At 47.1% G+C, this 24,913-nt stretch overlaps 12 protein-coding genes and 1 non-coding gene across 13 annotated transcripts; 6 read left to right on the plus strand and 7 right to left on the minus strand.

The window, feature by feature from the left end:
* Positions 1 to 516: 516 nt before the first annotated feature.
* Positions 517 to 2,155, plus strand: EDB93DRAFT_1157989 (uncharacterized protein). Its single transcript, XM_041449945.1, has 2 exons — positions 517 to 1,863; positions 1,916 to 2,155. The coding sequence occupies exons 1-2, from the start codon at positions 555 to 557 to the stop codon at positions 1,918 to 1,920; spliced, it is 1,314 nt and encodes a 437-aa protein (XP_041305724.1). The 5' UTR covers positions 517 to 554; the 3' UTR covers positions 1,921 to 2,155.
* An 843-nt stretch (positions 2,156 to 2,998) lies between these two features.
* On the plus strand, positions 2,999 to 4,256 carry EDB93DRAFT_1241595 (D-isomer specific 2-hydroxyacid dehydrogenase; the record flags this gene model as incomplete). Its single annotated transcript, XM_041451895.1, has 5 exons — positions 2,999 to 3,032; positions 3,090 to 3,151; positions 3,206 to 3,428; positions 3,500 to 3,987; positions 4,044 to 4,256. The coding sequence occupies 5 exons, from the start codon at positions 2,999 to 3,001 to the stop codon at positions 4,254 to 4,256; spliced, it is 1,020 nt and encodes a 339-aa protein (XP_041305725.1).
* A 646-nt stretch (positions 4,257 to 4,902) lies between these two features.
* Positions 4,903 to 7,309, plus strand: EDB93DRAFT_1252302 (AMP binding protein; the record flags this gene model as incomplete). Its single annotated transcript, XM_041453271.1, has 9 exons — positions 4,903 to 5,934; positions 6,118 to 6,238; positions 6,296 to 6,426; positions 6,483 to 6,542; positions 6,597 to 6,738; positions 6,792 to 6,803; positions 6,860 to 6,962; positions 7,017 to 7,160; positions 7,219 to 7,309. The coding sequence occupies 9 exons, from the start codon at positions 4,903 to 4,905 to the stop codon at positions 7,307 to 7,309; spliced, it is 1,836 nt and encodes a 611-aa protein (XP_041305726.1).
* A 323-nt stretch (positions 7,310 to 7,632) lies between these two features.
* EDB93DRAFT_1158047 (uncharacterized protein) lies at positions 7,633 to 9,489 on the minus strand. Its single transcript, XM_041449946.1, has 2 exons — positions 9,387 to 9,489; positions 7,633 to 9,333 (listed from the first exon to the last, which is right to left on the minus strand). Exons 1-2 carry the CDS (start codon positions 9,416 to 9,418, stop codon positions 7,974 to 7,976), a joined length of 1,392 nt encoding a protein of 463 aa, XP_041305727.1. The 5' UTR covers positions 9,419 to 9,489; the 3' UTR covers positions 7,633 to 7,973.
* Positions 9,490 to 10,716, plus strand: EDB93DRAFT_1158049 (Acireductone dioxygenase ARD family). Its single transcript, XM_041449947.1, has 4 exons — positions 9,490 to 10,142; positions 10,207 to 10,271; positions 10,323 to 10,450; positions 10,505 to 10,716. The coding sequence occupies exons 1-4, from the start codon at positions 9,886 to 9,888 to the stop codon at positions 10,595 to 10,597; spliced, it is 543 nt and encodes a 180-aa protein (XP_041305728.1). The 5' UTR covers positions 9,490 to 9,885; the 3' UTR covers positions 10,598 to 10,716.
* Positions 10,717 to 10,944: 228 nt separating this feature from the next.
* Positions 10,945 to 11,984, minus strand: EDB93DRAFT_1329723 (uncharacterized protein). Its single transcript, XM_041455148.1, has 2 exons — positions 11,625 to 11,984; positions 10,945 to 11,563 (listed from the first exon to the last, which is right to left on the minus strand). The coding sequence occupies exons 1-2, from the start codon at positions 11,702 to 11,704 to the stop codon at positions 11,374 to 11,376; spliced, it is 270 nt and encodes an 89-aa protein (XP_041305729.1). The 5' UTR covers positions 11,705 to 11,984; the 3' UTR covers positions 10,945 to 11,373.
* Positions 11,985 to 12,703: 719 nt separating this feature from the next.
* On the minus strand, positions 12,704 to 13,129 carry EDB93DRAFT_1252306 (uncharacterized protein; the record flags this gene model as incomplete). Its single annotated transcript, XM_041453272.1, has 3 exons — positions 12,704 to 12,886; positions 12,937 to 13,019; positions 13,075 to 13,129. The coding sequence occupies 3 exons, from the start codon at positions 13,127 to 13,129 to the stop codon at positions 12,704 to 12,706; spliced, it is 321 nt and encodes a 106-aa protein (XP_041305730.1).
* Positions 13,130 to 13,989: 860 nt separating this feature from the next.
* EDB93DRAFT_1293186 (uncharacterized protein) lies at positions 13,990 to 15,066 on the minus strand (the record flags this gene model as incomplete). The annotated part of the gene is made up of 4 exons (XM_041454586.1): positions 13,990 to 14,595; positions 14,650 to 14,791; positions 14,844 to 14,983; positions 15,018 to 15,066. 4 exons carry the CDS (start codon positions 15,064 to 15,066, stop codon positions 14,180 to 14,182), a joined length of 747 nt encoding a protein of 248 aa, XP_041305731.1. The 3' UTR covers positions 13,990 to 14,179.
* A 1,634-nt stretch (positions 15,067 to 16,700) lies between these two features.
* EDB93DRAFT_1329726 (uncharacterized protein) lies at positions 16,701 to 17,711 on the minus strand (the record flags this gene model as incomplete). Its single annotated transcript, XM_041455149.1, has 5 exons — positions 16,701 to 16,930; positions 16,982 to 17,066; positions 17,117 to 17,253; positions 17,313 to 17,441; positions 17,492 to 17,711. The coding sequence occupies 5 exons, from the start codon at positions 17,709 to 17,711 to the stop codon at positions 16,701 to 16,703; spliced, it is 801 nt and encodes a 266-aa protein (XP_041305732.1).
* A 338-nt stretch (positions 17,712 to 18,049) lies between these two features.
* Positions 18,050 to 19,213, plus strand: EDB93DRAFT_1105499 (uncharacterized protein; the record flags this gene model as incomplete). Its single annotated transcript, XM_041447513.1, has 5 exons — positions 18,050 to 18,386; positions 18,443 to 18,535; positions 18,631 to 18,767; positions 18,819 to 18,909; positions 18,963 to 19,213. 5 exons carry the CDS (start codon positions 18,050 to 18,052, stop codon positions 19,211 to 19,213), a joined length of 909 nt encoding a protein of 302 aa, XP_041305733.1.
* A 2,496-nt stretch (positions 19,214 to 21,709) lies between these two features.
* Positions 21,710 to 22,268, plus strand: EDB93DRAFT_1105500 (uncharacterized protein; the record flags this gene model as incomplete). The annotated part of the gene is made up of 2 exons (XM_041447514.1): positions 21,710 to 21,803; positions 21,868 to 22,268. The coding sequence occupies 2 exons, from the start codon at positions 21,710 to 21,712 to the stop codon at positions 22,266 to 22,268; spliced, it is 495 nt and encodes a 164-aa protein (XP_041305734.1).
* Positions 22,269 to 22,933: 665 nt separating this feature from the next.
* On the minus strand, positions 22,934 to 24,829 carry EDB93DRAFT_1158100 (uncharacterized protein). The gene is made up of 2 exons (XM_041449948.1): positions 23,745 to 24,829; positions 22,934 to 23,713 (listed from the first exon to the last, which is right to left on the minus strand). Exons 1-2 carry the CDS (start codon positions 24,444 to 24,446, stop codon positions 23,165 to 23,167), a joined length of 1,251 nt encoding a protein of 416 aa, XP_041305735.1. The 5' UTR covers positions 24,447 to 24,829; the 3' UTR covers positions 22,934 to 23,164.
* Positions 24,799 to 24,879, minus strand: EDB93DRAFT_t79. Its single transcript has one exon. It is a non-coding gene; the product is annotated as a tRNA-Gln (tRNA).
* Positions 24,880 to 24,913: the final 34 nt, after the last annotated feature.

The following is a 24,913-nucleotide window of genomic DNA, read 5'->3' on the forward strand; positions in this document are numbered from 1 at the left end:
CGTCCCGGACGAAGGAAAGTGCAAGGCTTTCCTGAGTATGACCACTTTATGACCTAGTATGATGAGCCACATGAGCGACGAGTGTCCTTCAATGAAGGCGACACCACGAAAAACGAAAAGAGCATGGCATTTGATTTATCCCACTGGCCGCCCAAATTAATATTGGTGGTTCGAGAAGCTCATATTAAACTTCTCAGGACTATGCTTGTTCTTCTGGTGCGGGAACTTGCAAGGGAGTAGTGCATCAAAAAAGAAGTGGTTTCCGCTGGTTAGTAACGGTGAGTAGGTGGCGTCGATTCATGACGATAACCCGGTTTGATGGTTGAAATTTAAAAAAACCAGGAACCTGCGGGTGATAAGGCTGAAGTCCTTTGAGTACAACCAGTGACTATTAGGTGGTGGCTACCGTAGACAATGCTGCAATTGTCCGCCTCTGAGTCATGAAAGACAACAAACAGGTACAAACAGTGGCTAATATAGTCACTATCAGCGAGTCCACTTTCTTTCAGCAACCACCAAGTACGAACAACACCAAGAAACCTATTCGGAGATCCATGACTCGTCATGCTAACCGTAAGCTGGCGGCATCGAAGATGCGATCAAGCACTCCGATGTGTTCCGTCGCTACCATCAAGCAATCCGCAGGCTCATCTTTGAGCCTCAAACGCCAGCACTTCAAGCAAGAACATCTCAAACGGCAGCGGAGGCGACTCGCTTTCGAAGTCCAAAAGGCAAAGCGTGAACGTTGGGCTCAAGCTGCTCGCGAAACACAACGAATTGTTCTTGGGGATGGCAAGTACGTCGAAGAGAAACTTCCTTCTACTCCTGTCTCATGTATCATACCCCCTACCCATGTCTCTTATCCTGATAACGCCTCCCCACAAGTAAACCCTTCTCATTCTCAAGGACAACACGCCATGACAGCAACGCATGTCACACACGACATATCATTACAAATCATCTTGAGCAAGCAGGGAACAACGTTCTTCCCTCATTGTTTGGCTGACTGGTGCAAGCCTCCCGCAGGCGCTCCTGCCCGAACCAAGTCAACTATATTTACGTTTGTTGCTGGCTCTACGCTCACGGCTGCTCGGCAACTTCACGGGCGGCGACCGGATCTTACTCGTAGTTCGCCGTATTCGCCCTCTACTACGTCAATCGGAGTTCTTTCCTTTGCTTCACCCAAACGTCCTGGCGGAGGCTATATAAACGGCGGTAATGAGCAAGAAGAGGTCCTAGCTAGGTCTTCATCGCTTGTAGCTAGTCTTCAGGCCGACCAAGCCAAGGAGTTTTACACCACCCACAAGAAATTTATTAGCGTCGACGGGGCTGGTCTCAATGATCACTCTATGATATACAGCCCAGGTGTCGTCGCCTTTCGTCAAGATGATAGCGATAACGCATCTCCGCTCACGACTGTGTCGTCAAATGACTTCATACCCCCTTATCTTATTAATGTTCTCTCAGCTGTGCCTGTTAACGCAGCTGCAATACGTCAGAACTACATCATCACACCATCAGACGCTCATATCTTTTTGGACGGTATACGCGACAAGATGCGGGACCGCATGGCGAGGGCACTTCGCATCTTTGAGGCACGCGGTGACCAAGCTATCGTCCTTGGTGCATTCGGATGCGGTTCTAGCGAGAACAAAGTTGAAATGGTCGCGGAGATCTGGGCAGACCTCCTTGTATACGGGGAAAGCGAAGAGAATCGTGAAGATGGGAAGACAACTATCCCGCACGCGGCGTTCAAAAACTCATTCGAAGAAGTTGTGTTTGCTGTTCCCGGTAAATTATTTGAACCGTTCAAAAAGGCATTTGATATGAGAGTTTTCGAAGCTGAGGTGTCTCGGGCAGCTAGTGAGTAGGATTCGAAGCCATTCCTAATATTTATTTTTGACGAGTTTTCCAGCCTAGTATATTATTTTTCTCATTAATATCGTGCTCTGTGAGCTTGACATCAATACTGTACTAATCTTTCTTACCTGTATCGTTCCATATCCTCTTCCTTCTGTGCATTGTCTGCGTGTATCAGTAGTACTCTTACATATATGCCCTCATGCCAGCGCGTGCTGTGGGGCCGAGTAGCAGTTGAGTAGCGAACGTAATTTAATTCTAGAATGCTCAAATTGAATGCTTGTCGTCTCATCATCGGACCGTTTAATGTCTGCCAGTAACTTTCATGACGCCATCCAGCGATTGTTCATAACGATGACTCATCCCATTAGGACAGCCTGAAAAGGTAAGTATATAAACGTCGCACTTACTAGTTCCACTTCAACGCTCAGCCTTTCTTCCCTGGAATCCGTGCGTCGAGCACTAGTACTGCAGTTAAAAAAGTCAACCTCGTCAGTCAGCAATAGATTCGTGCTATGATGCGTGCCAGTGCGTGGGGAATAAAGAGGCGTTGCTAGTAAGCCTGAGGGCGCTAGATGATGTGCACGTACGAAGTCTAGTAATTATTACGATTTTGCTAAGTGCTTATCTTTTCCCTAGCTTTCGTATTTCTTCTGCCGTTGGGTTGATGTTCTGCGACGAACCGAGTGTGAACCAGGGTTATCTCAGAGATTTTTCTCAAGGCTCAGAAAACCTGGTGGTTTTACCGTCACACCGCACGTGGACTCCTGCAGGCACACGGACCGAGATGAAGATGGAAGTTCGTGGACACTCTCGTATTTCATACGAACTTAACCTAAGGCTAGTGCTAGCCCGCTATGCCTTAGTCTCCCTTAGCAAGTTAGTCGGGCCTTTATAAAATAAAGCCAGTCGTTTAATCCTGATCTCATTAAGCTGTTACCGTAGGTTTGCAGACTACCCCGTTATCTCGAGTGATAAGCCAAATATCGGGCATCCGGTCCGCAGCTCCGTGACCTTCCGCACCACCTCCTTCATGATCAGTTGACCTCATCAATTTCGTTATGATGTTAAAGTTCGAGTCTATTCTCAAACAAGTACCCATCATTCCCTGGCACCCTTCTAGTCTTCCCCACTCCCAATGTCGTCTCGCCAACCTCGTATATTGATTTGTGGTCAGTCCTGATCCGTCGCGGCCACATTTCATATACTTACAGGATCGGTACTCGCAGGAAACCTGGTTTGGGCTCATGAAGACGCCAGACAGCTTTTTGATGGGCTCGCAGACATTGTTGTACGTTTATCATAGTTATTTCTCCTCGATATTCACATCTAAGACATGTCCTAGGTTATGGATTCCCCAAATCGCCCAGATTTCCTTGCTGGGCTAAAGACAGGAGGAAGGTACCACGGAATTGTGGGCATCTACCGGCACAACACCTCCGCAGACCATATCGGCGTTTTTGACGAAGAGATCATCGATGCTCTGGCTGAGACGGGGACTGTCCAATGGATCGCGCATAACGGTGCAGGTTACGATCAGATTGATGTTTTGCGATGCGCAAAGAAAGGTGACTACGCTACATTTTCAATGTCCTGAATCCGTTGGGTCTTTCACCCAATGAGCTTACATCTGATTTAGGCATCAGCGTGTCTAATACTCCTGGAGCTGTTGATGATGCGACTGCCACTACGGCGTTGTACCTTGTCATTTCTTGTCTCAGAAACTATGCTTGGGCCGAACAATCCCTTCGCCAAGGGACATTCAAATCGGTCCTCAATCCTGGGCGGGCTCATGATGTTACGGGACGCACGCTGGGTATCTTAGGCCTCGGCGGTATTGGTCTTAGGCTTGCTCATCTGGTACACGCATTCCCTATGCGCGTTGTCTATTACTCGAGGAATAAGTCTGCCAATGCACCAGAGTGGTGCGAGTACATCGACAGCTTGGAGGGGCTCTGTCGAGAAAGCGATGTTCTGAGCGTGCATGTTCCTTTACGTAACGAGACGGTTCATCTGGTTGGCGAGAAGGAGATTCGGACGATGAAGAAGGGCAGTATCATCGTGAATACCGCGCGTGGAAAGGTTATTGACGAGGAGGCGATGATTCGCGCTCTTGCAGATGGTCATGTGCGTGAGATTGTTTTCTGCTCTCTTTGCCACCTCTCAATTTACGACCGGGACAGCTGTCATCTGTTGGCCTGGACGTATACCCAAACGAACCTTTCATCAACCCGCGTTTACTCGAATTCCCGCAAAATGTACTCCTTCCTCACATGGGAACAGAGAACCAGGATTCCCAGCGTCACATGGAGGTTCGTGCGCTCACTAATTTGAGAGACTTCCTTCGCGATGGTCAAGGGAATGATCTGATCCCTGAGTTGCGGAGTAGATTGTGATGGTCAATTGTGGAACATTACAATATTCGGTGGGTCGCCATATGTGTGCATATGAGCGGCATTCCATCAGACATGGCTACCTAGGACATACGTACATAGTGTCGATCAAGGATAATCATTTACGAGACTCTAAGGCCAAGATTAGCACGAAAACAAACTTCTGAAACACTTAAACGCCCGTCGTTGAGCGCTGAATCCCACCTGAACGACGGTCGACAGGTGATGGTTCCTGGACTACTACCATCGTGACCACACAAGCTATCGAAATACCGAGCGGGCTGCGGTTGGCAGTCGTCGTCCAAACTGTTCAATGTAATTGTCAGTACTTGCTATTTGTGTTGCAGTCTAATGAAAACTGAACTTGCTCGTTTTCAGAACGTTGACTCCCGGTTTGGACCCACGGTGACGCTAACCTGTATTTAAATTAGTACTACACTTGGCAGCGCTTCAACTGACCGTTACTGATGCTAGTGATCTTTCCCCATGGTCATAGGAATGAAGTTGACAGATATCGTAAAAGCCGTTTTGCCGCTGTTAATCGCGATTTCAAGTTGAGAACTAGTGCAGTGCTATCCCGAACGGGAACATTGGCTTTTATTGGCGCAGCTCTAGTTTCACTCCCACCTTGAGCACAACGAGCAACACGATGACAGATACTATCTACACGTCGTCCTACCCATCTGTCCCCATTTGTTCTCGTTCTATCTTCACTCATATTCTTGGTGTCTCTTCCTCTTCCCCACGGGGCACAGTCGGTGGCTTCCCCGCTTCATCACCCGCATTCATAGATGCTCTTTCCGGTACAACAATTTCTCGCGGAAAACTTCGCTCATATGCTCTTCAGTTAGCATTCTCCCTTCATAGGCTTCCATCACCGCTAGAGAACCACACCAAGACAGTGCTCATTTTCTCTCCCAATTCAATCACATGGCCTGTCATGATGTTGGGTGCGGTAGCCGCTGGCTTCTGCGCGACGCTTGCAAACAGCGGATACACGTCGAATGAACTAAAGTATCAATACATTGATGCAGGGGCTCATCTTATATTCGTCCACCCTTCGTTGGTTGGGACGGCCCGGACCATGCTAAGATCCCTTGGATTATCTGAGCAGGAAATACGGAGCCGTGTCATCGTGGCTGAAGTTCAGTGGATCACGGGTATCAAGGACGCATCTATTCCAGATGACCAGCTGAAAGACCTCGTGACTATATCGCAACTACTTGGTCGCGGAGAGCTCAAAGAAGAAGTCAGCTTCGACGGCGAACGGTCAAACGAAACTGTATATCTCTGCTATTCCTCTGGCACAACAGGTCAACCAAAGGGTGTCGAGACCACCCATTACAATCTCATCTCCGTCCTCGAGATAATCAAACCGGTCTGGCCCAATTCCAAGCCATGTCTTACTCCGTCCATCCCTGTACAAGGTGGTGTAGATGTGTTCTTTGGGTGTCTGCCCTATTATCACATCTATGGCGGAGTCAAACTTCTCCTTTTGCCGTTATTCTTGGGTGTTCCTGGGGTTGTCATGGCAGGGTTTGACCCTGATGGCTTCTGTGCCGCTATCGCAAGATACCGCGTGACAGTCGGCTTTGTTGTACCTCCAATGCTAGTAGTATTTGCCAGACACCCAGGCAGGTCTTCTTCCTCATTCTTTCTCGCATCACCGCTTAAATTCCAGGTCTAACTGCGTATGGTACTATATATCAACCTATCTCGCATCATTATATAAGTGCCAATGCTCCTCGTGGATCCAACTCCCTTTAGGGTCTGTTGTGTGCACAAACACCCACTTGTCCTTTTCCCCTATCATATATCTCAGTTCTAACTTCTGACTGACACAATCCTACGTTTAGCTATTCAGAAACATGACCTCACCTCCCTCACGGTTCTCTTCTCAGGCGCCGCACCCCTCGGCGCCGAGCTTGTTTCGACCGTCATGAAGCGCATGAAAAGCGTTGGCGCAGATGTGAGTATTCCACAAGGTGTGTTTTCGTCTCGTTTTACTTTCCTGGAGTGCTGGGTCTCAAATCTTTGCATAGGCTATGGTCTCACCGAGACCTCACCGACGGTATTCCTCCTCCCTGTTTCTGACGCCAGTAGTCATATTGGGGCAGCAGGAGTACTTCTCCCAAACTTGGAGGTCAGGCTTGTTGGTGAAGCTGAAGGCGAAGTTCGCACTTCTTCCCTCATGTTTATCTAGGATAGGTCAATGATGAATCTCCACAGGCTCATACAGATATCCCAGGCGCTGGTGAGGTATGGGTGAGAGGGCCAACGATCATGAAGGTATTCTGCTTGTCAACATCCTTCAAACCAGTTTGATCATGCGTTTCATGTTAGGGATACCTAAACAAACCTACTGCAACTGCTGAAGCTATTACGCCTGATGGATGGTTCAAGACTGGTGATATCGGCGTACGGGACAAGGATGGGTTTTTCACAATCGTGGACCGGAGAAAAGAGTTGATCAAATATAAGGCGAGTCAGTCGCTGCAATGCGTCCAATTGTTATTTCTCATTTGGTCATGCACATAGGGTTTCCAAGGTGTGCTTCTATCCAATTTTCTTCAGGGTGACCACTCAACTGATAGCTAATGTATCAGTTCCTCCCGCCGAGCTGGAGTCAGTGCTATTACAGCACGCTGAGATTGCAGACGCGGCTGTAATCGGGATTGAGAGTAAGGAGGAAGCGACGGAATTGCCTCGGTGAGCCCATGATTATCTTCTCATGAACCATACCAATAGCTTATAACTCCCAAGCGCATATATAACACCTTCCCGCCCACTTTCACCCCAGGAAGCATCTTCATTCGCACTAAGTGTCCAAAATTGGGTTTCACAACGTGTAGCGTCACACAAACGACTGAGGGGAGGAGTTGTCATCATCGACACGATACCGAAAAGGTCCGGTTACATTGCTGCCTCTTTGCTCTATTGTCTGGCTGATGAGGCGAAATGACAGTGCTGCTGGAAAGATCCTTCGTCGTGAACTTCGCGAGCGCGCGAAGACTGATGTTGCTGAGGGACAATTGAAACCTCGTGCAAAGCTCTAGTCCTGGAATGGGCCAACCTCTGCTTGCGGGGTAAGGTAAACTTTCAATACCAAAGGACTCTAGAGTGCCCCATCTATTTTGCTGCATACTAACTTATAGAATCTATCGAATGTTTATTGTATATTACATTGGTGCTCACTAGTACTGTTGGTGCTGGGGCTCGGATGCATCACATGACCTCGTATATACCCCTTTCTGATGGCTGGAAGCACTTACGGTTCTTTCTTCTGCCTGAGATCCTCAGATCGGTTGACCTACATTTTGTCTCCAATGCCATACCCTCACACTCATGGTGATTGATCCGAGGGGCAATCATTAAGAAACAGATATAAACTTGGATTGGGTAAACTTCACCCTCGTCCGGTTTTACATTTATGACCATGCCTCTAAGGTCCGGAGTGTCCAAAATCGACGGGCTAAAATAATTCATTATGTAGCCCTAATATGTAGGTTTCTGAGATTGCCCTGAGAACGCGTTCTCCATGAACCATGGCGCTCGACATCGATCAGATCAAACCCCAACACAGCATCGGCTGAAATTTTACAAATCGATTCTTACAATAAAACTGACGGAAAATTCCAAGATCTAAATAAAATGATCATACTATCAGATCTAGCCAGGTAAGTGTGCTACCGACTTCAAGTATGGGCTTCATCAAAGGGACTATGCTGCACGTGACCGAGGTCTGTCCTGAGGTGCGGTAGGTGCAGAGGTATTCGCGGCGGGGGCAGCACTGAGACGTCGTTGGAAATAGTGGACAGCGGGTAATGACATGAAATACAAGATTGTGAAGCAAATGGCAATAGGGATAGCGATGAAGCCAATAATAAAGGTGGAGTAGTTTGTTGTTGACACGACAGAAGCGAGCATGGGGCGTGGTTTCAAATGTCTGGACGTAGGAACGCTAGCAGTAGCTTCCTCAAGAGACAAGACGGTTGCTGAAGGCGGCAGAGTAACGGCTGCCACGACTAAAGTTTTCCGAGAGGTGTTGAACTCCATTCCGCGGACCCCAGCCCCGACGGTTCGGAAAACTTGTTCTGGCGGTATCGGCCCGAGATATCGATGGTCCTCTGTGCTAAGAAACGTGTACTTGAACAATGCGCACTGAGCCGATGAGAAGCCGCGAAAAGAAAGCAAGGTCTCAGGTCTGAGAACAGTATTATAGATAGATGTTTGATCTTCCTTCGCTCCAGGACGCTCGACCAGCAGACTCTCGCATTTGTGAGATACCGAAAACACGTGGGGAGCTGAAGAAAAGAGATACAAGGTGTCCCTATAAGAATTCACAGTGATATGCATGTGCTTTGCGAGGAGGGCAAGGTGAAAGGTCGACCTGCACTGTTTAGCAAGCAAACAGATACCATCCAGATACATGTGCGTAAGACTGTCCCAGCGCTTGATAAGAGCTCGAAAAGCACCATGGAAACCAAGAACATGAATAGGTCGAAGTACTGATGCTGCGGTTCCTTCTATACGTGGGCCTAACTTAGATTGACCCGAAGAAACTTCAGAGATCCATTCGAAACGCTGCGGCTTGAGACTTGATAAGAGATCGAATAATGGCGAATCCACTCTTAGCCATAGAGCGTGTGAGGCTGTAGCCGTGGCAAGTTGTTGGTGAATCTCTGGAGTTGGCAGGCTCGATTCCAACGGGACTCCGATGTTAAAGCGAAACCTGAGCGTGCGAAGGTTTGGAAAAGGGGTAGCAGCGCTGAGCACGCTAGGTGCCGCAAAGCTCTGTTGCTGGGATGATGGTAAGAAATTAACTTCTATGCACTTGACGTATTCCCTATCGGCAGCTGTCAGAGTCGTCTGACTCGGGGAAATACAACGATGTATGAGGTGTAAGACTGACAACTCCGAGTGTAAGATGATCGTAGATAGAAATATGGGTTTTGCCAATAGAAAAACATGCCGGTTGATCATGAGCGCGTTGATAGTGCATTGGATGGTATCGTCAAAAACGAGACAGAGAATATGGCTCAGAATAATGTCTGGGAGAGTAGTAAGATGATCCGAGTGCCTAGGAAAACGCGAGATTAGCTTATTGTTTCCACTATAATTTGGCTTTTAAACCTGCTGTTTGGACTTTCAGCAGTTGCCATCATCGAGAGAGTAGATGTAATTCGATCAAGGAGTGTGCAAGAATCTGGCAAGAATCAACGTGAAAGTTCAACGCTCGGCGAAATGTCACGTGATGTTCATTTTCAATAGCAAGCAACTTGACTAACTTGTCCTAAACCACAAACAAACTGAGTCAAAGGACAACCAACACTGGTAACTAGAATTTTTGAAAGGGACGCCAGACTCAGAGATGTGTTCGGAACGTACGGAGCGCCCACTTCACCCTAGACCTTGACTCATAGGCTTATCCATCAATTATATCGAACATCTGCACCGGTCATACGGGCTTGGTCCAGTGGATAGATCCATCCGAAATTAGCTGCTCACAAAATTAGCAGTAATTGATTAAGCACCTACGAGGTCAGCTGACGGCCCAGCATATAATGATCTCGTCATTGTCTGAATGCTCTGAGCTCCAAACTGCATTGTCTGATATCCTCTCGACTGTACCATGCGTGCTTATTACTTTGACAACCTTGAGGGTGACCAACGTCTCCCGCATGACTCTGGCATGGATGTCTCAGATGAGATCTTGAAGTCCATTGGTGTCTTGCACTGGCACATTCCCATCGATTCTGAAGGCAAGTATGAGCAGGAGATTGCTGCTATCGCGAAGGAAAGGAATTACAAGAACCACGATGTTGTCGCTATCAGCAAAGAGGGCCTTGGCGATGAATTTGAAACAAAGATCAAGAACTTTTACCACGAGTGAGACTTGATATTTTCGTCCATTCGGAGTGTACTCACTAGGATATGTATCCAATAATCTCAGGCATATGCACGAAGATGAAGAGATCCGATATCTTCTTGAAGGCACCGGCTTCTTTGACGTTCGTGGTATGTAATAACCTAAACTCCAGAGCTTTTGATGGAATTTACGCTATGTAGAACACTCCAGTGAATCCTGGATTCGTTGCCACATGAGTGCTGGTGACCTCTTAGTACTCCCTGCGGGTATTTACCACCGCTTCAGTCTCGATATGAGCAATCGCGTCAGGACCATGAGACTGTTCAAGGTTTGCTCTCAGTCTGTTTTCTATTTTAGTATTCTGACTGCCCTTGCGCTCCAGGATGAGCCCAAGTGGATTGCGCATAACCGTGGCGATCAAACGGATGCTAACCCCTACCGCTTGGAGTACTTGAAGAGCATTCAGGTCCAGTAAATCAATATGTCTATTGTGGAGCATGTAATGTATACTATGAATGAAATATCCCAATTAACATTGCAATTTATAGTGTTCCGGCTTTCGCAGGCTGGAAACCGCTGCATCCCCCCACCTCTACTAACCTCCCTCTGGCCCAGCCAACAGACCCTCATCCTAGAGGGCAGTTGCCTGCTGCGGGTGCTAAGGAGCGGTCAGACTCAATGGTGCTCTGCCACTGAACGCTTCTGACATGGGCTTTGTTCCCCTGCCAGTTCGCTAATCACCTAACGAATGCACCACGTAACTGATCGCGGTCCTGAAATATCATTAGGTGTTGACGCTTTTCGCTAATTCCCTGCAACAGTACACATTCCAGTTCGATGTCCACACTGAGCATGAAGGCGATGAAGGTGCCCAACTTAAGTTATATGATGAAGTTCAATGCACTCGAATATCACGCGTCAAGAATTTTCCTCATAACATCGAGGCACGATGTAATAAGAGATAGTTTGAAGTAAGTACCTAAGTACTGTATACAGCAGCTACGTTGAGCGCGGGACATTCCATATCAGAAAGCGTACGAAAGCAAAAAAAGGAATAACAATACAGCGTCATCTATGAGTCAAGGTCAAGTAATACAGTTTTTCAGAGCCCCTGCCGATTAACAAAACAAACAAAAGTCGTAACGTGCGTAAGAAAAATGGGAATCCAGAATATTGTCCGGAATGGTCATCGGAGAAGGAAAAAAATTGCGGCTGGGTCTGACGACGGGTGGTCCGCATCGAGCTGGACCCTCAGAAAGTGGTGCAAATGGCGGAAATGACAGTGGGGGCGCTGATAAATCGCAATAGCGCGAAGAAAATATGGGAAATGGGGATGAGATCATAGGCAGCCGTAGCGGCACACCCTGGCCTCGACGTCTTCTGACTCTTCAGGAGTAGGTTCGCGTTCAGAAAAGACTTCTGCTGCTGGCATGGCCTCGCGCTGAAAAAATAATAATACATAAGCCACTTGTTCGTCTCGTATCAAATCCAAGACGACTCACAGCAAGAATCCCGGTGTTGGCGAGTGCAACAGCTTCAGGAGCTGCAACAGGTACAGGCGATGCAATTGCTGAAATGACATAACCCATCAATAAAAGAACATATCAGGAAGAGAATAGTTTAGACTCACCCAAGGTAGCAAAGCATGCGATCACGTAGATGGGAGTGAACTTGACAAACATAGTGCTTTGGGAAGTTGTTTTTTAATTGTTCTGTTTGACTTTTTGGAAAAAGCAGATCAGATCAAAAGCGGATGCGCAGAACAATAAGAGGTGCTCGTTGGAGTCATGAAACCTGTACGATAACATCTTTATAGTACCTTGTATGAGTCCTTCTGTGAGTTTTCAACTCCAGTCGACTCCTTGAGATTGCCAAAGGAGGTTGGTTCAAAAAGCTAACGACCAAATTTGGGTAGTACCTTCAGTCCGGATTGGGACGTTAGTTTGTTCGTCGCGTCACTTCGGTTTGCACACACTTGCACAGCTCCGCACGCATGCGGAGATAATCGATAAACCATGATAAAGAAGCAGTGATTGAAGACGTATTTGGATGTCCCCTTGTTAGCTGTCAGGAGAAGCAAAAATTACCGTCCTGTCTGGTCCCGCGCCAGTTAATCTACAGCGCCTGCCTTTTTGGGATGAAGGGGATGACATCAACTTGAAGTCGGTGCACTCGAGAGAACCTTTACGATTGTGCGTAAACGCTCTGCCCTCAGGGTCGACTACCAATCAATCGCAGAAGGGCATGTCATTTCTAAGGATACCATCAAAGACATTGGTATATACAAACCAAACTGAGCTCGTGATGATACACAAACTAGTAACGAAGACAGTGAGATATATAATATTAGTCAGTCGCATCGAGCGAAAGTCCCTCCGTACGAGATCAAAGGATAGGCTATCAAAATACATAGCAGAAGGACAGAGGAAACCGAGAAATGAGCGGACGGTGAGACGACACCAGCTCTCCAGAGAGTACTAGAAGACATAAACGCAGTGCATATACGCCCATAACGCGAGGGATGCTGCTAAATGAGCTAGGAAGCTAGCCATATATAAAATAAACGTACCTACTAGAGAAATTATAGGCATCCATAACGACATATACGGGCCTCCAGACCATTGTCAGGATCATCGAGGAGTACGGAGGGTTCCGCGATGGGTCCTCCGTCTTCGTCTCGTACCAAGGCGGCGGCGGCTTCATGCAGCTCCAAAAGCAGAGCAGGCTCGCGTCTCAATAAATCAACCTCGAGCAAAGCCTCGCGCTGCACGTCTTCTCGTTCAAAAACTTACAGGATACAAAAAGATGGCTTACAGCAACGACATCCTTGAAAAGAGCGATGCCCTCACTGGGTGGAAGAATGATGGGGATGGGACTTGCACACGCAAGGAAGGATCCTAGACAAAGTTTGAATCAAATAAAACTAGGGCAGACGATAATTCAAATACAAACGGCAAGCAAAAAGGAAGAGGGCGAGGACCGAGAATGGGATGGATTTGGGTGCCATAGTTGGTGGCTTTCGAAAAATGAATGTACCAGGAGTGGTTGGAGAAATCCGAGCCACAGAAAGAGGGGCACACGGCGATAATATGTGCGAGGTAAGGATGACAAGCGATACTGTGCTCGCACTTACAATATAAAGAGATTGCCTACGTTTGAAGAGACCTTTATACTAAGACCTTTTGTCTTTGTGTCTGTGATACGGATGTGGCCGAGGAGACAAGGCTATCGCGTTTTGCAATATCATCCGGGACCTGAGTAGAGCTTGAGCGACTCCATGTGGCCGATACCGCAACTCGGACTGGACCTACATTTTAGCATTCAGGCGTGAGCACATGGGCCACTCCTGATCCTTCCTCAGATTCTTGCGAAATTTGTACCTGTAACATGTCTCGTACTTCTATGGTAGATTTAATTCCATGTGCACTTCATCGAGGTGGCCGGGACTGTCGATAGCGAGATTTAAATCAAGCTAGGATGAGAGATGCGTTTGTGGTAAGATCAAGAAGTCGAGCAAACTGAGAAAAACAACACCTTCCGTAAAAGGCGACTAGTAGGAACAAGAGATCATCGCCTGTAGTGCAGATTTAGCAAGCCTGAGCTTTTGATGCCATGATGCGGCATCATGATTACTTCACTGATGCTATGCTATTGAATATTTGTGGTTTGAACGATAGGTGTCATAGTACAAGAAGGATGTTATGGCGCAAACTTTCTGAGCATATCAAGTGTAGTGACTGCTTGGCGATATATAATTATGGTTGAGAAATCGAGATGGATTTGTGAAACTTGAAGGAACATTAATATTGGGCCTACGCGCCGCCTTTGATAGCCTGAGTGCGCGTCACTTAGTCATCTGCTCCCTCATTAAAAATTTAGAAATTTATTGTAAACTAGCTGGCGTGAAGTTGTCAGACCTTTTACAGACGTCTTTTCTGAAGATTCCTACGGGCAGTCACAACATATGTGAGGATCTCTGCAAATATTTATTTAGCTTCAAAAAAGTCGTGAATCATTGAGTCGTATTGTCGTTAATCACGTGGCCAAAGCACGTGGTTCAGTACACCATCGCCCACACACAAGACAACAAACTAACACCTATACAACTTATCGAGAATATCCCAACAACCCGCCGCAGTCCAAACCATGCGTATGTGGCGATACCAAGAAGCGCCATGATAAAGCCGGCGCCACTCAGGACCAAAATTGTATAATAGCACCGAGTGATGAGATCCAGTGGGGAAGTGGACGTCCTGGATTGAAGCCGAACCCCAGAAGGCATCTGAAGGAGAGACTGTACAAGATACAAAGGAGGGACGGCTTTAAGTAAGAGCTGCTTTCCATTATTGATTTCTTGACGTAAACCAGTATCAGGGAGTTTGCCCAATGCGTCGGCTTTCGCATTGGAAGGGGAGGCTGCATCGACGGTCTTGTATCGGATGAGAACAAAAGACGTAACATATCCCAGAATTGCTAACACCGGCCGTAAGTGTCTCCTCGTGCTTCCAAGATGATGTCGGCACTCACAAGAACAGACATGGAAAATGAGGGCACCAGTCAAACATGCATAGACGAGTTCCCGATATTCCAAGCTTGCATTAACTGTCACCTGCGACGAGGAGGAGGTGAGGGTGAAGAGCTCTCCGTCGATGGAAGTAAGGAATGTCGTCTGATGGGTTGTTCCAGATTCATGTAATGAGAGTCACTGAGTGATGGCTTACTATAACAGTGAGTGTCTGAAGTCGTTGCATCCATGCTGCTATAAGTGCTGAATCGTCTCCCGCAGTTGTTTGTGCATCCTTTTGAGTCATGTTGTGGACTTGTTCATCACGTTGACCATCTGTGGCATTTCTCGATATTTCTGCTAGATTAACAGAATGTTATCAGATACATACCGAAACTAGGCCCTGGGTCGGCTCGTTCGAGGTCTCGTTGAGTAGACATGACAGTCATAAATTGCAGATTTATGTGCAAGAACGAAGCTGCGAGCCGGGCGCCTGCAGCATCCAGTTAGTGCATGTAAGAAAGCTACATTAAGATTCCTCACTGAGGTGCAACGAGGACTGCGTGCGCACTGGAGTGACAGACTTCTTGGAACTCACCTTTTATACCTGTATTGCGCCCAACAGCGTGGACTCACGGAAACCGATTAATCAACCGATTGCGCCAATACGGATCTCAAGTTGGCGTCGCCAACGTTGTTGATAACACGGAAACATTATAATTCCAGACATGGAACAAATTTCGTCACGATCCACGCCGCCATCAGTGGCAACTGTACAGGCAGTCGCCAGCGGCAGTCACGAATTGATTATGGAATGGATGGTTTGCTTATCGCTATAGCGCTCATCCATGGCGGGTTATTTTTTAACTGTCAAACCGTGTGTTCCAGTTCGGAAGCTAAGCACAAAGTGCGAGATCCGGGTTATGCATTAGTCGCTGTCTCCTGGTAGAGATCCACGAGCTCGAGCTCGACTGGCATCTGATGATGACAGACCGTGATGCATCGTTGTCATGAAATTTGCTAACAACGACCAGGCCATATATGCATGTCTGCCTCTGGACACTGATTAGTACATGTGAATACAAGATGTTAATTTAGAAACCGGAAAAAAATAGTTGCGTACCGTACATAGAGCGCTTAAAGTAGAAATCCTATCCAGGCCAGCATGCTCAGCCGATTAGTGAACATGATGCATGAGTTCAACGTTTGAACGCCTATGCGACGCATTCACAGCAGCAGAGGAAATGAAAACAACCTGCTTCAAATTGCAGACCGGCAATCCCCGCGACTGTCGCTCTAGGCCCAGCTGACAAAGCAAGTCCCCAGGACAGAGCACCACCATGACAGAATAGACTGCCAACTTCCGCTCAAGCGTAAGCGCTTAAGCCCCAGACGATGACGGATTCAAGACGCCTTGACCTGTGCAATAATGGTTTTCCTACGCTCCGATGGCCATGAATTTTGCATTTAATCTGTTATTGGTCACCCTTTCAGGCTAGATCTATTATCGGAGAAGTCGACTGTCGGTGCCGACACCTACCAGCTTCATCAAGCTTGGGAGGATCTACACTTGCAGCCAAAGTACGTATTTTACTGTATGCTCACGCAGATGCCACGCTAACACCAAGACAAACTGCCGTGAATATCCTCGCAACCTGCTGCAGTGTCAACCACGCGTAACCGGCGATACCAAGAAGTGCTAGAATCCAACCAACATTACTTAACACCAAAATCGTAAAATATTAGAGTCAGGAGATCCAGCGGAGAACGGACGTCCTATATCCGAATTTCCGGAGCAAATTCAAGGGCGCCGAGCTTTCAAACACGCCGGATGTCGATTTTACAACGACCCCATTATGATTGGAAACAGAACGCGGCACATTGCAGCTGTGCAGGAAAGGCAATCGCACGGAGGAATCTTGACTGGCATCGTTGACACGAATAAGAGCATGAATATAAGCGAACGATTCAAAGACTTCATAACAAATGGAAGACAACAAAACTACTGCCGTAGCGAGAATCATGATCTACACGAGCGCGAGAGCCGTTATTGGGAGAGAATAAATTCAGACTATCAGGGAGGAGAAGGCAGGTCTACGTTATCCTCCAAGCGGACTACCTTGGATTTAGGGACAAAAACACGATGCTCTTCAACCCAATTCAAGACCTTCTCAAAGTTTCTGCATCGGTGAGGAATGTTGAAGTTAGGGAAAGGATCTTTGACTCCCTCCACCCAGTCGTAAGTGAGCATCGTCACGTCGCCACGACACATAATGATCTGCCTGAGCATTTCGATGCAGTGATCTGGGACACGCCATAAGCAGATGTGGTCCGGGCAGGAAACAATATACCTACCGAGATGAATGCGAAAGTCTTGGGGGGATTCGTGGGCATCATGAACTGAGTACTCATCACCCCAGCTGACTCTGCGAAGCATATCCTACAGGGGAGTGAGTAAAGATTGACCACCCTCCCTGTATTACAACTGACTATGCAATGGAGCTGGTGGATGACTTCTACTGTGGCCATGTAACCTCCACCGTATTCTTCCGGGTACCTAGCCATGACGGGAGAAGGTTTCTCTCCTGTTCTGAGCAGTTGCTCAAGCGTCATACGTATTGGACGCGCTGGGAAATATCATATAGTCAGTGAATGTCTATGATGTAAGCGAAGCATAGGACGCAACCATCAAAAGATATCCTATCCCATGCGGCGTCAATCTCTGGAGACGGGCTGCCACGATATATGGAAGGGGTGCCCAGAGTTCCGTTGAATCTTATGATACCAATGGACTCAATAGCCTCGTTTGCTGGAGCTATGACGAGTAAGCAAGGTCCCGTGCGTTGATGCTGTCTGTCCACCTACAGTACAAAACTACGTCATCGATAGACGGCGACCGTGCCCATAGCACGAAGAACATCATTGTTATGGACACCAGCACACCATGGCTTACCCATGGTGACCAGCGAAGGAGACGGAAATTTGCAAGAGGTCTTGTTTCTGTATAGCTATCAAGGAGGTTCGTATCGTCACGATCGTCGACTCCATCGACAGGAGAATACGATGCAGAATATTCCTTACGCATAGCTGGCGCAAGAAAAGGATCTGAAGTCGGTAGGGTTTCAAGACACTTGGAATGCACTTGAAACAAAGTTGTACTCGGGGGCAAGCTGGAACCCAGGACCTGAGTACATAGAGGGGCTTGAATTTTGACTGATGGAACCCACGTTGGTTCTTGAACTGGCGGTCAAGCTGGCAGTACTGGTGTTCCTGGATTCAATCAAACTCGGGCTTCTCACTTCTCCGATCATTCAAAACCTGTTGCTTCCCATTGAATACTTTCCAGCGCTCCGCTGAGGCATGTGGCTTCCACATCAACGGCATGATAACATAACACGCCTGAGATACAGTTGATCGGAGAACATGTTCGAAATCAATACACTCCTAAATATTTCTCGCATCTACCCTCGTTTGTTCCCAACTGTCCCTACAATCCCCGAGTTCAGCAAACGGAGTTCACCCAGGGTCATGGTCAAAAAATTCTCGCAGTACTCTCCTGTCGATGTTATTGACAAAGATAATGTGGAGGAATCATTTGGTGATGCAGAAATGTTCCGTGCAGAACTTCGTCCCAAATTGCACATCCTTTGCATGTGGCCTATATTGAGCCATGGCGCGTTGATATGCACATCGATACTCTTTTTCGTGCTATGGATGGGCACGCCTTCGCCCCGTCTGCATGACGACATTCCTGTATACTGTGAGTGAACAGACATCCTCGGATAGTTGACTAATAGTGTTGATGATTTTTCACAGCTCCAGCAAGTGGTGCTGTTGACTCCATGATCGTAAGATTCAATGGGACTCTCGACTTTCCTTCGATCTATCGTGGTCCCTCCTTCCCCAGAAGTTGATGCCGCTTGGGCCAGGATAGCTCACGATGGTGCGTCGCCTAATTTCCCCCTCATCCTAATCAGTAGATGTTTACGTCCATGAAACCTCAGTGCTACCAACTCGGATGTCACTCGAGGAAATTCTCAAAGCCGGCGAAGTAGATTCACCTTCAAAGGTCAAATATCCAGCCGAATTTGGTGGGGGTTTCATGGTATCCATGGAAGCCCCCCACCAACTCCACTGTCTGGTGAGCCATACTACATCAAAAGTCTAGTCATCCTTGCCTCATGTTTTGTAGAATTTACTTCGTAAAGCCTCGTGGCCCAAGTATTACGGACCCATAGATATTTCGTTCCAGGACACGCCCGAAGTAGTCCGAATGCATCTTGGTACATCTGCTTTTTTTTATTCATGCACCTCCTGCTTATTGTATACAATACAGATCACTGCATTGAAATGATCAGGCAGAGTATCATGTGCAATGCCGATGTGACGATCATAACATGGGACTGGGTCCAGGGACACGAAATCCCATACCCCAATTTCAACACCCGCCACCAATGCAGGGACTACGAGAAAATCTTGGATTGGGCTATCGAGCATGCTGTCCATATTCCGGAATCGGCGATGACTCGTTTTGAAGATACGGTTGATATTCCCTTACCCTTCCATCTGATGCACGATGATGTATGACTTGCTGTTTACTTACTACATACATTCACGAGTATCTTGCAAGAGCGGAAATGATTGAGAGCTCAGTAGAATTAACGTGCTGTTTGTACATCAATGACGTAGAAATGAATGAATAATATATTTTGCAATTTACGCGCTCGATGGGTCAAGCTTCGAGTACGAAAAAGGAAGTTGGGTTTTGGACTTGGCACGGGATGTTTGTTGTTGTTCTCCAACTTGAACGTCGTGCTGGTCGATTCTTTCAGGTATCTTTAGTGCTGTTTATGTATCGGTATTCAAGTACTCATTTTTTTTAGCGTGTAGGCTCTTATTGTTGTCTGAGTCGCGCCTGAGATTCTGATAGCAAAGCCACAAACGGACAAGCAGTGATGAAAGTTTTGATTAATAGCTCGACACGGCTATAATCCACCTCCACGGGACATCGGTGAACTGACCTAGAACTTGGCTATAGATTTCCCTATACCGAGGCATTCTGAACGAAACCTCTTTCAAGTTACTCCTCTGCCCTGACCGTGTCGAGTCCAGCACGAGCGGTGATTAAAGACATCAAGTTCTCCGTTTTACTGTTGCGATCAGAAACTGGATCCCGGAACCGAAACTCGTTGCAATTTTTATCAAGTCCGTTTTCAAGACTTTGATGGTGCTGATAACGACTGGGAAGACCTAGGTTCACGCTGACAGGACTGCCACCACCTGACGTTAGTGCGGGCCATTAAAGAACCGAGGTGCGCTGCGTTGATTGCGGGGCCCTGACGTCGTAATAAACGACTTTATATTTCTTTTAGCAACGAAAATAAAGGACATGCTCTTTACACGCTCTATCCATATTGTCATATAGTGGTAAATAACTTTCTCAGGCTCAAAAATATTCTGATGTAGTTGAGGTTTACTTTGTTTAGCCCTAAAATGCGTACCGATAGTGGAAAGGGCTTGAACGAAGTTGGTGCTAGTGCATAGAACGGCACGTATCATCACCTCATGGGTACCAGTCAAAGATCAGGAAAAACTAGCCAACTAAGGTAGGCTGAGGCTGATATTTTTGTGTTTAGTATCGTCTTGTTCCAATATGGCAGGATCATCAACAAGAACTACTAGTGGAATACTAATAGGACCCTCTTTTCACTTATCAATGGTTCGGTTGACGACGTGCTATTCACAATGAGGCCTAACTAGACCGTCGCACACCCAACTTTTCACTCCGCTGCATCACTAAAGAACGAGGGCCAGACAGAGTTCTAAAATTAGCCACAGTACCACATGTTCGTCCTCTATGTCTCAAAATCAGTAGTTAGTCAAGTCCAGGCTCACCGTCACATGTATTTTCAGGCACCCTGCTCCGCTCACGTTGGATCAATTTTGTTGCGCTGATACAAAAATGAAAGAAATCATCTTCCTTGTCACCGACAATCTTACACATTCATGCTCCCCGAGGCACCAAGCTAAGATCAGCACGTCAACTGTATTGCGGATTGCGCGAGGACGCTGTTCTTCTTTTTATTTCCAGATGAATTTTGCCTAACTCATGCACGCGTGATGTAGCCTTTTCAATCGACTGAGATAACGCTATTTGATTGCGCGTGGACAATTTCAGCGTACGTACTACTCGGGCGAAAACATAAAAATTCTCGATGTATGCTAAAGCAGCCTGAGGAACAGATACTGGCAAAAGAATCACCAGACGGAAGCTACTGGACAGCAGGCAAACACCCGAAATACTTGTAAAATGTACGATCGTACGATCGTACTTGATGGAATTTCCATCAATGATTAAACGCTACCAGGACACACAGAAGCGTCAAGGTCAGAATGCGAGGATGTCGATGAGCCTCTGGCTATACATTTCAAAGATCCGGCATAATCGGCGGTACCCTTTATGAAATGAGCAAACTTTGCTCATACATGTATTTTTGGCACTCAAGAGACTTGCGCCGCAACAGTCCTTTAAGGCCTTAACCGTGTTTTATAGACAAATCATGTCTTACAGGCGTTCTTATCACTCTTCAAAAGCTGATCAATGTTTCGAGAAGATGTGGGGGAATAAAGGTATTTCCCAAGTTCAAGTTCGAGGCGTTTGCATCGCCGTAAGGTGAAGCTTTGAAGATCTGATCAACTGTCACTGTCACTTATCTCCCTAATCAGCGTGATTGACACTTGAACGTGCCGCGCATCATCGAGTACGGCGGTTCGGGTCATAATCCAATTTGCAGATGTGAAATGAGGCTGTTGTCCCTCTTTCTCGCATGAACTGAGCTGATCCGAAGATGAGAATTCGGGTTGGCGGTCTTGCCTCGTTGAGATTGTTAGTGATTTTTCAATGACTCTGATGGCTGATTATGTACGCTTAGGACAGCCCCTCACAAAAGTTCTGAGTGGATAATGCTTCAGCCAATTCAGGTGACCTGAGTCACGAGCGGGCGTACGAAAAGGTATAAAGTCCTCTTGAAGATCCCAATGTAGCGCATCGACAAAGCACCAGTCGCATTTCTTAACTCAAACATGAAGCTTACTCTCAGTGTCTTCAGTGCGCTCGCATTCATCGTGGTTCTTGCTACAGCACACCCCGTGCAAGATGCCAACGCTAAGCGTTCCTGTGAGTAGTGTTCAAATCACGAATCATCACTATGCAGAGGTTGATAAACATAACTTGCTGCCAGCTGTAGAGGAGCGCAAGGGAATTCACGCTGATGACTTCAACTACCGCAACTACGAAGTCAACGCTGATGACTACAATTACGGCTCGTACAAGAACGGGAAGCGCAAGGAAGTTCATGCCGATGACTTCAAATACAGCGATTACGAAGTCAACGCTGATGACTTCAATTACGGGTCGTACAAGAACGGGAAGCGCAAGGAAGTTCATGCCGATGACTTCAAATACAGCGATTACGAAGTCAACGCTGATGACTACAATTACGGGTCGTACAAGAACGGGAAGCGCGGGGAGCTTGATGCCGATGATTTCAACTACAGAAATTACGAAGTCAATGCTGATGACTTCAATTACCGCTCATACAAGAACGGTGCTGGAAGGAAACGCGAGGAACTTGATGGATGAATCCAAACATCGCCATTACCAGTGGACTTGGCGACAGGTTCTACGCAGGTGAGTTATCAAACCGTATGTCTCAATCTTTTGTGAAAGTCATCCATCGTATTAGATCTGGCATCCGAGTCACTGCAGCCTCACCCACAAATAACTACCCTGTAGTACATCCATCTGCAAATCTTGACTCCTTTATCTGATTGCTTGTTTTCTGACATGTTGGATGGCCATGTGATGGGATCTCGGTTGGCTCATGCTCTATTTACATTTCGACTCAAATACAGACCCGCTGAGCGTTCTTGCCATTAAGCTAATATCTGCTGACATTGCGTATTGCATTTTCCAACTCGTGTGTCGTCATCTCAAATTCTCTCAGGTTCCCGCTAAAATGAGATTAATTGTAACTTGCTCAGTGTTAGCTGGCTTTCGTCGAGGTAGATGCCATCGAGGAACAACTATATCTTCTTAATTTTGAATGTTCATACTACGGGAGACTACGTGTTTGGAGGTCAATGCATAGCATTGCCGCTACACGATTGAGTACTAGAGTACTAAGCACCCACCAGCACGACCGGCACCTGCTGAAATTCGACCTCCGTGCTTCACCTGTTGAACTTCTCCGAGATCAGCTTTCGCCACTCGACTTGTCCTTGGTGTATGATATGCCAAAATTTGTTCGGAAAACGAGCTAATTTTATTCATCTTGCAACTGGAATATTATACAAACAACCTCATATATTTGAGGATCCTCGTCCCATGCATATGCAAGGATTTAGGATGGAACAACATAGTAAGGGATCTGTAGACAATTTAAGGACTCCAGGACATGAATAAACTATATTAGCGGCTTCAGAACCTACTAGATTACAAACCATATCCACAAAAAACCCTCAGCATCGCAACTCGCCTCAATTGTCATGAAGCGAAGCGCCGAGCAGTCCTGGTTTCATGAACGGTACAGAGAAAGGCGGAAGATCAAATGGATTGGTGATGGTGGCACCCAGGGCTGTTGGGAATTCCTCCCCACTAGATGGAAAGAGTTTGAGATATGCACGAGAGGGCGTTCCAAATAGATACCAGGCAGGGTCAGTGACTTCTCCTGTCTCCTCAGAAGTTGGGGTTGAAGGCAATAATGGCAGATCGTATTGAGAGGGATGGTCATAGGCGAATGGATCCGCATTAAATGGGTCATCTAGACACAGAGAATTGGCTAGCGGCAGTGGTCGAGGCGTAGGATCATCGATGAAATCTCTGAAGTGGTTAGCTTGTCCAAAAAGGCCAACCGGGGAACATAGTGGTTTGGGATGCTTCGTATCAACAGACGTGATGAATATGGTGGGTGCGACGGCAACGTGTACTTTGGCTGATGTGGAGCGAGCAAACTTGCATAGCCACCGCTTCTCCTGCAGCTGTTGTCTTAAATTCCCAAGGTATCCAGACGCAAGTGAGTCTTTGAACTTGGGGGGACAAGAGGGAGCAGGGAGAGACAATCATATCAGAAGATGTTGGGGAGCCCTGGAAGCCGGACATCACGGTTAGCACCGATTCCGATTTTGGCACATTGCATCGTGTACTATTCAGGGATCTGATTGGAATGACGTTCTCCTGAAGCTTAGTATACTGGCTCTCGCCCAGCGAAAGCTTTTCCAGGGTTGCACCAAGCTGTCGCACGATGTAATCGCCCGTCGAATGAGAACGTAGGTTAAACATGGACGGAGATGATATTAGGGTAGGGGATACACCAGAGCTGTCTGAGAAGGGGTCTACAGGGGCCTTCGAAAGAAGAGCTAAAGTGGACTTCGAAGTGCGCATATCAAACAGCGATGAATGTGACGACTGCTCCGACGGGGCTATGCTCTGTTCAGCAGTGGTGAACCGGGTAGCAGACTCTGAGACAATGCGCGCATTATTGATTCCTGACAAGAGACTCGAATGGTCGGTGTTCCATTCGTAAGGTGGATGCCTGGAAGGAGGTGACAAGCTCATATCAGACTCAGGCTGGGGTGATGAGGCTGAAGTAGTCTTCTGCTCAACCGCGACCTTTCCCTTCAAACGATGGTGCCTAATGGACTTGAGAAGGTGGCTAAGTTTGATGGGCGAGACTTCAGCACTTGCACCGCGAGTCTTGCGATGGCGTTGCTGGTTTTTACCAGTCTTGAGCTTGCCGAGAGAGAAAGAAGGATGTAGCATTTCTGAGGATGTCGTAGAGCACAAGATCAGTAAACGTAAAAGCAGTCACCTGCTCACCCTGATTCACCGTCAAATATTAGAAAGATGACTGGCCCAATAAACTGGTCATTCCAATGATTTTGGGATGGTCTGGATGTGAATATTCACATCTCTGCGGCATAGAACGGCTGTCTTCCTGTGCGGCGGTTAAACCCAAACCCCAGCTTTCCACTTCAAGTCGGAGTGCGGACTTGAAATAAATTCAAAGATCGTTAAAACTGGCGACGTTGAGGAAATCTCAGTGTGAGTAATGGTGAGCTCACTTGATGGGACCAAGCTCTACCATAATGATACAAGCATAAAACCAAAAAGCAGGCGTTACCAGGGTTCGAACCTGGGTTACGGGAAATCGTATTATCAAAATCCCAAGTGATGACCACTACACTATAACGCCGGCGGTCTTCGGGCAGAAAATTACGTAATTGTAG

This window comes from Suillus bovinus (genome assembly GCF_016758785.1).
Source record: "Suillus bovinus strain UH-Sbo-P2 chromosome Unknown EDB93scaffold_45, whole genome shotgun sequence".
Taxonomy (NCBI): Eukaryota; Fungi; Basidiomycota; class Agaricomycetes; order Boletales; family Suillaceae; genus Suillus; species Suillus bovinus.

Bases quoted from the DNA above. Each gene is read 5' to 3' on its own strand.
- EDB93DRAFT_1157989 (XM_041449945.1), top strand. From the start codon at position 555: ATGACTCGTCATGCTAACCGTAAGCTGGCGGCATCGAAGATGCGATCA.
- EDB93DRAFT_1158047 (XM_041449946.1), bottom strand. From the start codon at position 9,418: ATGATGGCAACTGCTGAAAGTCCAAACAGCAG. The intron at 9,334-9,386 runs GTTTAAAAGCCA...GCGTTTTCCTAG, and splicing joins GCTGAAAGTCCAAACAGCAG to GCACTCGGATCATCTTACTA.
- EDB93DRAFT_1158049 (XM_041449947.1), top strand. From the start codon at position 9,886: ATGCGTGCTTATTACTTTGACAACCTTGAGGGTGACCAACGTCTCCCG. The intron at 10,272-10,322 runs GTATGTAATAAC...TACGCTATGTAG, and splicing joins CGGCTTCTTTGACGTTCGTG to AACACTCCAGTGAATCCTGG. The intron at 10,451-10,504 runs GTTTGCTCTCAG...CTTGCGCTCCAG, and splicing joins GGACCATGAGACTGTTCAAG to GATGAGCCCAAGTGGATTGC.
- EDB93DRAFT_1329723 (XM_041455148.1), bottom strand. From the start codon at position 11,704: ATGTCATTTCAGCAATTGCATCGCCTGTACCTGTTGCAGCTCCTGAAG. The intron at 11,564-11,624 runs GTGAGTCGTCTT...TTATTTTTTCAG, and splicing joins CCAACACCGGGATTCTTGCT to CGCGAGGCCATGCCAGCAGC.
- EDB93DRAFT_1158100 (XM_041449948.1), bottom strand. From the start codon at position 24,446: ATGCTACATCCTTCTTTCTCTCTCGGCAAGCTCAAGACTGGTAAAAAC. The intron at 23,714-23,744 runs GTCTCTCCCTGC...TGTCCCCCCAAG, and splicing joins CAACATCTTCTGATATGATT to TTCAAAGACTCACTTGCGTC.